The 12,195-nt window shown below is 41.0% G+C and overlaps 1 protein-coding gene across 1 annotated transcript; it reads right to left on the bottom strand.

Annotated features, from left to right (window-relative positions):
* Positions 1 to 987: 987 nt before the first annotated feature.
* Positions 988 to 9,138, bottom strand: LOC119158303. The gene is made up of 11 exons (XM_037410076.1): positions 8,930 to 9,138; positions 8,217 to 8,374; positions 7,134 to 7,361; positions 6,221 to 6,556; positions 5,082 to 5,480; positions 4,614 to 4,784; positions 3,955 to 4,112; positions 3,305 to 3,445; positions 2,681 to 2,819; positions 2,211 to 2,401; positions 988 to 1,131 (listed from the first exon to the last, which is right to left on the bottom strand). Exons 1-11 carry the CDS (start codon positions 9,136 to 9,138, stop codon positions 988 to 990), a joined length of 2,274 nt encoding a protein of 757 aa, XP_037265973.1.
* Positions 9,139 to 12,195: the final 3,057 nt, after the last annotated feature.

Here is a 12,195-nt window from a genome sequence, read left to right as displayed (position 1 = left end):
GCTTTCAGCTCCCAGGATTTTCCAAATCCTTCAAGCTGATGTACAAGTTGTAAGATATGAACTGAATCATTTGTATCTCCGGAATCCATTTGTCAGTGCCATACGTGGGATAAAATGCTTTCTGTTCAATGTTGTGGTCTAATAATCCTATCTCATTTGAAATTTAGTTAATAGTGATGGTCTCATGGGAATGGGAGAGTGGAAGAGGAGGACAGAGAGACCTCCCAGGGAACTTTAAAGGAAGGACTCTGAAGGAAGGGGAAGAGGATTAAGGAAGTGCATTGATTTTAATCTTTTTATTGGTAGTGGTCCAAAATGGAGTGTGGAAACGAGTTAATGAAAGAGTAAGGATCAGATCCTGAGACCATTGAATGGAAAGATTCACTGGCTCTCCTGTCAAAAGGATTTGGGTCTACAAATCCTTACAGGCTCTTGAGACATTCCAGGTTATGGGGTCTGAAATGTCCCTTTTAAGGGAGGGGGATTTGTGATCCTCTGTACTCAAGCATTTTTTGAAAATCATTTTGCATCCAGAAAACAATGTTCACAGGAGCTGTGGATTGTCTAATACCTTGCTTCTTTCCCAGGAAGTACAAAACTTCAGGTGTCCAGCTGTTTAAAATTTCTCTGCAAACAGACAGACTGACAGCTTGGCAGCTGGACCAGGTGATTGTTTTGGGTCCCTTCCAAATGAAGTATGCTATGTTATTCTATTCCATTCTATTCTGTTCTGTTCTATTCATTTCTATTAATATTTTCTAACCCCGCTGTTGAAAAACTGCCTTTTGAAGTGAAATTCGATTGAATTTCCAAGTGTCAAGGTCTTTGATATGTACTTTATAAACCAGCTTTTGCAATACTCATTTAAGTTTTTTGTTATTTTACTGGGCTCTGATTTCTTGCAGCAGTGTTTTTGGATGGATATTCCCAGAATGTAGCAACTGCTGATGCTTTTGTTAGAAAGTAACATGTTTGCTTTTATTTGCCCTAAGATGAAACCAGTACCTTTGCTTGCTGTATTTGGATATTTGACCGGTCCCTCAAATATTCCAGTTTGGTGTATGCGGTCTCCACACTAGCTTGTTGTTTCAGTATGTGTTCCTGAGACTCAGAGGCTAGGGCAAGTATGACCTGGAAGAAATAATACAAGATATAAACCTGCTTCAAGTGAATTGCAAATTCTGGCTTTCATTTGCTTTCTCACACCTAATCTGGCAAGTCACTAGCTACAAAGAGCACTCGTGTCTGGGTAGCCCTTAAAGAACAGTCATGGAAACTGCAGATGATGTGAAGAAGGGCCAGCAAAAAAACTTCCTGGCAATATATTTCAAGGAAGTCTATTTGACATCTGTTCAGTCAGCAAAAAGGTTTGTGTTTACTTCAGGTGGTATTGCTTGGACAGGAGCAGCTGTGCTCTCTGTAGTGCTATGTAACCCTTATGGGGAGAAGCACGAATGATGTTTTTAAGAGCTGAACATGGATTTACCTGCATGGGAGTCTTTTAAGTCTTTAGATGTTTCTTAGCATTCCCTGCAAGAAGGAAGAATGTAGGAAGATAAATTCAGCTATGCAAATACCCTATCTGGCTTGCACCTGCACCAAGCCCCACAGGGAGCATGCACTGCTTTTTGGCAGTGGTGCTTCTTGATCTCCTAGATCTGTTCCAGCTTTAACAGCTGTGATTTTATGTGGTAAGTTGTCATTTATTCTCTGTCATGGACTCCTTGGCTCCTGACATAAGGAAAATCTCCACTCAGGGGAATAAAGGATAGCATAGCATTTTTGTCAGGTCTTCTCTCTAACTCCAAAGTCCAGCCTGTGCCCACTCCTAGCTCAGCCACTGTAGTCCTACAATTCCATTGGATTTCTTTCCTTAATGAAATCCAGCTTCAGTGACACAATTCAACGAGACACTGCTGACGCCAAAAGTCATTCAGCATTTCTTTTTGTTGCTGTTGTCCGTGTCTGTCCATGTCTGTCTTTCCACTTTTTTTTTTTTCTTTTGTCTCGTTTATGTCTTTCTTTCTGATTGGGATTGAGAGGCAGCTAGGTGGGAAAGGAGAAACTCTATTAATAGCACTTTCTGGAACTGGAAATATCACAGTATATTGGCTTCAGAGCCTTCGTTTTACAGTGCCTCTCTACGGTAAACCAGAGTGTTCTGTGGACTGAGACCGGGGACGTCCAGCCTGACCCAGCAGTGCTCTCACCTTTCTGAGCTTCAGGTTTGTCACTGTCTCGGTACTTGAGAGGTGCCTCCTTTGCTTTTCGCTCTCTACCAGCTGCATGTATATCCGTTCTTCTTCTAGTTGCATCTTTTCAGTGAACTCCATCAGCTTCTCCAGTGCCTTTCTGATCTCCAGCAGAACCTGTATTTCCTGTTCTTTTTCACCTCTGTCAGCTAGAAACAGCAAGTATTAGCGGTAGCACCCGTCTGACAATCTCCTGGACATTCACAGGGCGAATCTGAAGCAATATGCATTCTCAACATGCTTCTCCACATCTACACTCTTAATCTTTTAGAACAGCCCAATTTTCAGCTCCTACCCCTGTATTGGCTTGCCTCAGGAAGACATAAGTAGTTTGTAAGGCTTAAGCTAACCTGTCAGAGGGAGCAAACCACAGAAGATGATGTACAACCCTGCCTCCCTCACTTCTGGTTGTAGCTACTCTTTTGTACCTTTGAATAGCCAGGATAGTTCGGTGGCCAGCTGGCTACTAAAATATTTTGAGGCTCGTCTCTCAGCTTCCTGCAGAGAGGACCTTTTAAGAAAATGGCACATTTCACCAATGTCTTTCACTTTTCCCTTGTATTTTATCTGTAAGACAAGGAAGAGGAGAAGGAGTTTATAGGTAATATTGCAAACTTGTCAGATAGTGACCTGTTGTGATACTCTTTCCTCTGACAGGTGAGAACAAGAGGTTGTCTAATTTAGTCACTGCTTCTTCCTAGACTCTTAATTATTCTGACTGTGTAGAAACCGATTGCAAATCCCCTGCTTCTGATAGCACTGTGAGTTGTGTGGTCCTTGCTGTGCACAGGCACAGGCTGAATTCGAACTGCTGGCTATTCTGTTAGGACACCTGGCACCAGGCACTTGTGCTGGTGACAGTTGCACTGAAGTAGGAACGTCTCCACTTACACTGGTTTGCACCACACTGGGGATGGAAGTGTCTTGGATTCAAAACTCCACCATCCAGGGTGCAGCATCAATGATATTTGAATTTGATATGTGAACAAGACTTTCTTAAGGAATTTGTAAAGAACTTTCCTCAAGCCAGCTGCAAAAAGAACACACCATACCTTGTGTGCCTTTCCCTCTTTCGCATCATCAAGGATGTGAAGAAATAGAGCATTCAGCTGTTTAAGCAGCCCTTCTTCCTTTTTAATTCTGCAGTACCAGTACATATGCCTTGAATTTATTTCCTTTTCTAGAAAGTCCAGCTGAAAAGCAGTGACAGACAGAATAGTTCAGATTTGCAGGAAGCTGAAACAAGATTATAAACTTCATTGAAGCTAGAGATGAAATCTCTATTCAGTGCTTTTGACAGCATGTATCCAACTTTGCTGCCACAGGGGATAAATGCTTTGCAATCCTAAGTTTGTGTGTGCTATAATTCATTTCTGAATGCAATGTGTATTTTGGGGTAGGGGAAGGATATGAGACAGAAGGTACAAAGACCAGCAGAAGGAGGTACAGACAGAAGGGAGAGAAAAGGCAGATAATGAAAAAAGGAGAGGTCAATAAAATGAGGAAAAAAAGATAATGGAAAGAGGAGATGTAAGTAAAATTACACCTATATATTTCAGTTCATCTTGCACTATAAGAAATTACTACTTGTGGGGCATAGAAAGAAGTGAAATTTCCTCTAAGTAATGGAAAAGCATCAGCAAAGGATTTCCCACAGACAGCAAACCTGTAGGTAAAGATGGTTTGTTGGAGCTATAATTACCAGATCTGGATCTGTAGCTCTTCTTGGTAAAGCTCCAAGAGACTGAACAGTAGGAATTACATTGTGTGTCCAGGGGTTGGTTTGAGCCCCTATAACAGGCCCAATTTCACCTGTAATTGGACTTATGGTTCTGGCACCAATAGTGATGGGGACAAGGCCTGTGGATAAAGAAAAATGAAGTATAATGCTTAGAATTTAGATCACAAATTTCAGCTGCAGCCCTAGTGAGCAGCTTGTATGAAAGTTCAAAAGGAAGTGGTGATGATTTCAAATAGCCTAATGAAAAGCAAACTGAATTTTCCTGAGCTATAAATACTATATGCCAAGTGTTGGTCCAAAGAGCTGCAGACCTTCACCTTCAGGTAGCATTGATTGACAGCCACATCACTGAGAACAACATCAGAACAGTTCTCCTAAAGGGTACGGTAGATTTTTGAAGGGCTGAAAGCCCCAGCGTGATTTAGGCTCAGTCCTAGCTCTCCTTCACCATTATTCTGTTGTTTGTTTTGAATGTCCACAACAACAAAACTGGTATTTTCCATTCGGTGTTGAGATAGACAGAAGCTGATCTGGTTTGGTAGGGTGATTTCCTTGCTCTGAAAACAACGTGCCCTTGTCTCTTTATTGTTTACATTATCCAAAACAATTTCCTGCTCTACCTTTTCCGTTTCTATCTTCCATGGTTCCTGCGAGCGGGGAAGGCTGCCCAGTATCTGAGTCACAGCCTATTCCCAGAACTGGCACCATCAAACCCGAGCCACTGGGATCTGGGATTTTCATTCCAAACACGGCAGGGATCCACATCTCTGTGCCAGGATATTTGATCATACCTAGTTTGTTCAAAAAAGATAAGATACATAAACCATGAAATAGTTTTGTGATGAAAAGAACTGCTTTCACTTTCAGAGGCTTACAGTGCTGTTATTTCCGCTACAGCTTCAAGACAATACCTGGCTGAGTTCATTGTAAGATTGGCTAGAGTGGCTGTTTTGACAAAAAGACGTCCTAGAAGTTGGAAGTGCTGCTGTCTTGGCCAAACGCTGTGATGGAAATGGGTGCGTTGCTGTAGCCTTCAATGTAATGACACCTGTTTACTCCTTAAAACAGGCCGGTTGGTTTATACTTACCTAGTTTACCGCCGCTACTCTTGAGATTTGAAGCAATTTCCTTTTTTTTCTCCAGGCTTTGCAAGCAGTGTGTTGCATGATAAAACCTAGTGGTGAAAGACTTCTTCATATCTTCTACTGAAGCCTTCAGTGCTGCTAATCTGTCTGCTACTAGAAGGGTATCTTCCAAAATTGATGCTTTAAACTGCTTTAGAGCGTTCACCACGTGGGTTTGTGATTGCAGGCAGTCAGCTTCCAACACGGCTTGGTAACTTCCACCGTGGGGCAGCACCTTGCCTTGCTGGAGGTGAACCCCGTGTACCCGGGCGGTTTGCCCACTCAGAGGGTCGGTGAAGGAATCTCCAAGGAGCAGTAGGTTTCCAGAAGGATCCACCAGCCCACCTAGAGGTATAACTTCTCCTGCAGTCAAGGAACGGGAAAGAAGAGACAGAGCATCAGCTGCCACACATCTTTAGAGGTCGGTCCTTCCCAGCCAATGATCTTTTACTTCAATGGAAGCAGAAATAAGTCTAATGGGGGGTGTGTGTGTGTAATATTTGGTGTTGTTTATAAAATAATTTGGCTCGTATGTTCTTCAATAAGTGTCCTAATTTCTACTTTAGAAGAAGATTAAGGTCCCACTCCTTTTCTGGGGTCTAGTGTATCTTCTAATATGAGTCATAAAGAATATAGGTATGTGAAAATGCTTTTTAAAAACCTAGAACTTCAGCCCCTCCAAGCCTCCAAAGAATGCATTTCATATTAATTTTAATAGAGCAACTGGTCCTTCTTTAAGAGTCAAATCAACTTGAGTAGTTTGTGTCATGAATGATGTTATGTATAACATAACATAACAAACATAACATAACATCAATGTATATCATTAACAAGATGTTAATGAATGATGATGTCAGATGCCTGTCACAGTTTCACTAAATAGTTTTACTGGCCTTTAAAATGATAACTTGTCAAATAAAACTATAGAATGAGAAGGATTACTGTCTGTAAAGGCTAAGTTACACAACTGTTCCACAATTGGCTCAACAGGAGAAGGCAGAGGCGTGAGGTGAACATGGAGACGTTTCAGGCTCGCTGGGCTGGGGGCAGGTTGGGTAGCAGTGCGTACCGCGCTGATGGAGCCATGAAGAGCATTCACTTACCAGTGCTACTATCCAAACCAGCTCCCAGTACGGGAACAATCTTGCCTCCCTCTGGCTCAGCCATAGGACCCCCAATCTCCAGTGGTGTCAACATGCCAGTAAGGGGGTTAAGGTATGTGCCCCCAACAGTCAGCTTCTGCCCAGTGTGAGGATGGATCGTAACCCCAAGCACCGGAACCTCTATTCCTGTCACTGGATCGAGCATGAGTCCTCCCATGCCAAACATTCTTTCAGGACGCAGGATGGGAAGATTTGTCTTCACAGGTAGGCCAGTGCTGGGACAAACTGGGTAAGGAATGTAGGGAAATATGGGCACTTCAGGCTTAGGACGCTTACCTACATGTAAAACCAGGAGAAATTTAACATGGTTATGTGAACCAATGCTAATGACAAGGAAGCATTAGAGCTCAGAGCAGAGACTACGGAGCTTTCAGAGGATGCTGATAGTAAAAGTTTGCTGTCTTTAGGTCTACAATGAAACGAATGAATGTAAGCCCTTTCTGACAATTGTATGGGGTTTTTTTTAATTAATTTGTGCTTTTTCCATCCCCTTAAAGTTGCAAGTTTCTCAGCATATAATGGTTTTTATAGTGTAATGAACAGAGTGGCTGGAATCTGTCAGAAATGAGGAATATCTCAACACTTCCTTGTATACAAGGCTTGTAACATCCAATACATCTTGTCCACAGCTAAGTCTTATATTTAGCCGAACAACACTGTTTCCTAGTGCCATGCTAATAAGAAGCTTTCTCAGATTTTCTTTACGTTTTGTAATGTGAGAAGTACATGCGAGTATAGCAAGTTGGGGTTTTTTTGTTTATTTGGTTTGTTTTATTTTAACCAGTACCCCCACTACAACTGTACTCCACAAATAAGCAGTTGGATAAACTGATTATTGCATTGTGGCACTCACCCAAAGCAGAATCCACAGCACAGACCAGCCTAGATCTGATGGGATCATAACTGACGTTACCAGCTATGTGAAGTACCTTTCCAGTCTCGGGATGCAGGAAATGATTGGCAGGTACTGGTCCAGGGCACTGGCTGGCCAGCAGCATGGTGCAGTGCGGGTGCGGCGTCAGCAGCCCAGTGGCAGGATCCACGCAGACAAGGTCAGGTGCTCGGGCAGCGCCACTGGAGTCTAAAAGGAATTGATGACAGATGGAGAGGGCAGAAGGAGAAACAGCCCGTCGGCCTTGTAGAAGAGGGGTGGGGAGAGGGGTTTGCTAGTTTGTCAGAAATTGTATGCAAAAGGGCAGACGTGGGGTGAGAGTGAAGAAACTGATCTTTCCACTGCCTTTTACAGAGGGTGTCTGTGGGGAACAGTCTATAGTACGTGGCAATTCTATTATCTCTCTACCATGTCTGCACGAGTTTGATAACAGTGAGGAGTCTGATGTTTCACAAACATCCTTTCAGGATTTTGGATTTCATTGCTTCAGCCTGCAACATTCATTTAAACATCCAGGGTCAATTTCCTTGTCCTTTTTTAAACTCTGCTCCTTTTTAGAAGGGTGAAAGAAAGAGGTGTCTTGGTGTCAGGATACCTTTTACATTTTGTCATGCCAAAACATGTGCAAGAATATTAGAAAGCAGACAAACACATAGGAGCAAATTAATTTAACTTCTTGAGACTTGTCTACAGAATAGTTCATTTCCCTGTCTGTTGCTAGGGGATAATTAGCAAGTACTCAGTCAAAGATCTTGAAGAATGCAAATCTGACAGTCGTCTTAAGACACGATGTAGAAGAGTTCTACTGATGACTTATGACTTTGCTTTTTTAACAACCTCTTAACTCACAAGTTGTTAGTGGAAACTCCTTGAGGACATGGTTTTCTAAATAGTCTCTTTTGACTTTGCTATTAGCTCTTTTGTGACCCAGCTATTTTGTGTGACCTGTATTTTATATATTTTGTAACCTATGCTACACTGGCCTGCCTACGCTTCCTTACACACCAACATAATTTTCAAAAAATTGCTAGAGGTTTTGATTACCCACTAGCTCCTCCTTGGTAAGTATCCTGGTTTTAGCTTTGTCTAGAAGGTGAGCTCCCAGTCCTTCACCCAGCGCTCCCCGTGCTTTGAGGTGGTGACTCTCCTTTATTATTATGCTTGACATCTTGCTGCTTGCGGCCTCTATCTGGGCTAACAGGCTGGAATTCAAGAGACAAAGATGATTACTACCATCTGAAGGTAAGATAAAACAATTTAGAGGGAGCAATAGGAAGTATTTTGATGGACATGCAAATGATATGTGCACTTTGGCAATTAGAGAGCTTGATGAGTATTTGCTTTGGCTAATGCAATAAAAAAGGCCATGTTTCTGCTTCTCTGTTTTCTTGTTAATTACGCCATTCCGATTCTGCCAGTGGTAAGACCTTTCAGAGCATGGACAGCACACTGGCTAGAACTGGTGTGATATCCCAGAGCCAAATCAGTTGGCAGCACAAGAAAGGACCTCAAAATATTGTCCTCAAGATTACGATGGGAGTCTCCTCAGTTTATGCCTGTGTGTGAGATTTTCTAGGCTTGTTTTACATAAACGTGAAATTGATGATCTGCATCATCTGATCTTCTGGATCAAGAATCAGTTTTCAGCTTCCAGATACGTGTACTGCCAACCAGAAGCCAAGCCAACTGCTTGCCACAAATGTTTTCTTAGCTAGCAAGAAGAAAGTTGCAGCAAAATTTTGCAGTGTATTTATTACCTTGTATATTCTGGCTGAGACAGTGTTGTTTGGTTTTCTTTACAAGCCACCTTCTTTGTCAGCATCTCTGCCACTCTCAGCACCCCTCGCAAGACAGAATTGAACATGACACAATGCTCTTCCTGACATTTCAGATCATGCTGTAATAGGTGCATCTGTTTGTTCACGCTTTCCTCATATTCAGCAGCCAACTGTTTCCTTTGCTGCATCTCTTCTTCTGCCTAGGTGGGACATAAGATCCAAACACATCTCTTTGGTTGTTTTTTTTTTAACCCAAACTTTTTGTTTTATCCAACTTTTCTGCCTTTTATTAAAATGGCAAGGATTAGAAATTTAAAATATTTTTGATGTGTTCATTTGAATTTGAGCATACGTATGCTGAAAACTGTGATGTACTGAACTACAATTATCTAACACATAAAGTGATCAGCATGTACCCAGATCTGAGCAAGCTAATAATTTAGGGCATCCTTTTAGCAAGTGACACAGTAAGTCCTTAAGAAAGAATTATCCTTTGCAGCCTTTTACAGTGTACCGTACACATTTTTCCAAATGAGGCAATGGGTATATTTCTGATTTCAAGACATGAAATTAATTGATTCTTACAACTTTTGTAACAAGATAAGCACAGTTCTGATGTGGAAAAAGAGGTTGCAACGCATGCTCAAGCAGATGAATTCCTGCTGTTTTCAAAGCTGAAACTTCTGCCATGGAAGCACAGGACAAAAGCTCCCAGAAGAAGAGATGAGATGCATGGAAGTATCAGACAGATCAAGAAAAGAAAAAAAAAAGAGTAATCTTTCAGAGATATGTTTCTGTGATAGCACAAAGCATTAGCATCAACTTCATATGCTTTATATGCCCAGTGTGGCCCATTGTTCACAGACATTACAATGTGAATTGTTTTGCAGCCTGTGAAATGTGAAATTCCAAAAGTGAGATTTTACGTCACTGTGCCTAAAATTATGAAAAGAGAATACTGAGAATTTCATTTGTTATTCCATTTGTAAATGTTGCTGAAGTAAGCTCTACCTGCTGTTTTGCTTTTAAGTAAGCCGCTGTCGTTGTGCTTTCATAAGCCTCCATCTCTTCTGGGATACTCAGTGTCTTTATCCAAATATTTTTCAGTGAAGATATTTCACTTGTAAGCTTGCGATATATAGTTTTCACCTGACAACCAAAAAAAAAAAGAAAAAAGAAAAAAAAGAATATATTAGGAATGCAAGATGATTTGGATTGGGAAGTCTCTCTTCAAAATAGATGCTTCTGTGTAATTAAAACACATGCTGGTGGCTGCGTTTGCAGTACAAAACACATTAATGCTAGTTTGTCTCAGACTTGGGCACAAGGATTTCTCCACACTGCTCATCTCTTAGCTGCATGCTGTAAGGCCAGCTCCCTCTACTGTCCTTTAAACCACAAATGAAGTTAGGAGAATATTATGGGCAGATTCAGCATTAGGGCTATGAAATGCTATCCCACTGATTTCAGCTGAGAGGTCATTATAAAATTCAAATAATAGAATGAGGCTCCTTGTCTCCTCATTTTAATCTGCAGCTCTCAAGTGTTTCACTAGGAAATCCATGTTATTTTCATTTTACAGATGAGAAATGGAAGCTGGAAGGTAAAGTCACTTTCCAAAAACGGTATCAGTTCAGTGCAGAACCATACAAAACCCAAACTGTTCTGCCTTAAGGTTACTACTCTTCACACTATAGTATAAACAACACGCTTAAGAATATGGATACATATTTGTGTTTTATGTTCTAAAAAGATGAAAGCTGAAATAAAGCACATACCTAATAGCCAAAGGCTAATGAAACAATGGTAACAGACAAAGTTACTTGTTTTATAGGCTCTTTCTACCCAAGTAGTAATAGCCCCAAAACACTATTTACCTCTTCTTTGAAATGGCCCAGTTTGGTTGTGACAGATAGCGACTGTCTCAGTAAAAGTTCAAAGAAAATACTGGTATTAAATGCCTCAAGGTCTATCTGTTCTTCAGGCTCCCAAACATCACCCCTTTTCAGGAAGCAGGCTGAAACATGGATATTGATTTATTAGTTGGTTGGGTTTTTTTTCATTTAAGACTGTTTTTTGAACAAAGAATGCATGTGAATCACTGAATTTAGCCATTGCACGCTGCTAAACACAGGATTCTGCACCATTATATGCAGGTAACCAGGTAGACCCACTTTTTGTTATCTGACCTGTTCCATCTGTGCTGCAAGGGTCACCATCCATACTACCTTTGTTCTGCACTGAGGGGTGATATTTTTTAATGGAAAAGACTGTTGATACATTGGAGGAACAGCTGTCCAGGTTATACTTCAGCTGCTGCCTTCGAAATGGAGGGCAGGTAGTGCCTTTCTGTGACCAGCTAACTCTCTGGCAAAGAAGCTGCAAAACACAACAAAATTAAGCAAGTAAGTTTGTTTTCTTATTTTGTCACATTTTATTAATGTGATTCACAGGTTATTCACCCAACAAGCAGGATGCGTCATCACCTGTTAGGCAAAGACCCTGAGAGTCTGTTTTCTACATACATTATTAAAGTAATGCATTCTAAACCAGAAGAATTAGTAATCCCAGAAGATAAGGCTGAAACCAAGGCAAGGAAGTAGAGTTACTTGTTGTTTGGATCTGCTGGGTGAATTAATCACATTTTCTATCATTCCCTCAGTAGTCTGGTTGCAGAAAGAGATTTCAGAGCATGCTAGAAACATAAAAGAATGGCTCTTTGGGGGATTAACAGTCTGAAGGACCATCAGGTATCATGTGGTCACCGGGACTTTTGTCTGAGTAAGGAGTGCAAAACTGACTGTCACACGAATGAACAATTGGAGAAACTTATTCATGACTGACAGTTCTTTATAACAGCTTTCCAGGACTAGCTATGTCTTCTTTATTTTAAGGCAGGCTTGGTGAGGTGTTAAAGAAGGAATAATTATGATCTCATGGACAATCTCATTCCTTCCCAAAGAGATGTGAGTTGTGAAGTGTTTATTACACTTTGATCTAATGAATCAGAAAATAGGACTGAAATTCACCTATACCTTGAGTGTCTCTATGTGGTCTGTGTAACAGGTAAATATAATGGGGCTTTGGGAATACTGGATCAATTCATAGGGATGAATTTTACCCTATATATAAAACATGAGGGTGAGTTATTATTTATTCTAATTTTCAATTTTATAGGTGATGCCTAAGGGAGCTGATAGCTTGTGGGTTCACTGTGCAAAATCTTGTAATATCCTCTTAAAAAA

The sequence above is a fragment of the Falco rusticolus genome, chromosome 16, assembly GCF_015220075.1.
Source record: "Falco rusticolus isolate bFalRus1 chromosome 16, bFalRus1.pri, whole genome shotgun sequence".
Classification (NCBI taxonomy): domain Eukaryota; kingdom Metazoa; phylum Chordata; class Aves; order Falconiformes; family Falconidae; genus Falco; species Falco rusticolus.
Note: the sequence above shows the minus strand (reverse complement) of the source record. Positions and strands in the feature narration are given on the sequence as shown.

Coding starts and splice junctions, on each gene's coding strand:
- LOC119158303 (XM_037410076.1), bottom strand. CDS start 9,138: ATGCAGCAAAGGAAACAGTTGGCTGCTGAATATGAGGAAAGCGTGAAC. Junction 4,113..4,613: donor GGAAGATAGAAACGGAAAAG/GTAGAGCAGGAA, acceptor CTTTATCCACAG/GCCTTGTCCCCATCACTATT. Junction 2,402..2,680: donor ACTATCCTGGCTATTCAAAG/GTACAAAAGAGT, acceptor TGCTGTTTCTAG/CTGACAGAGGTGAAAAAGAA.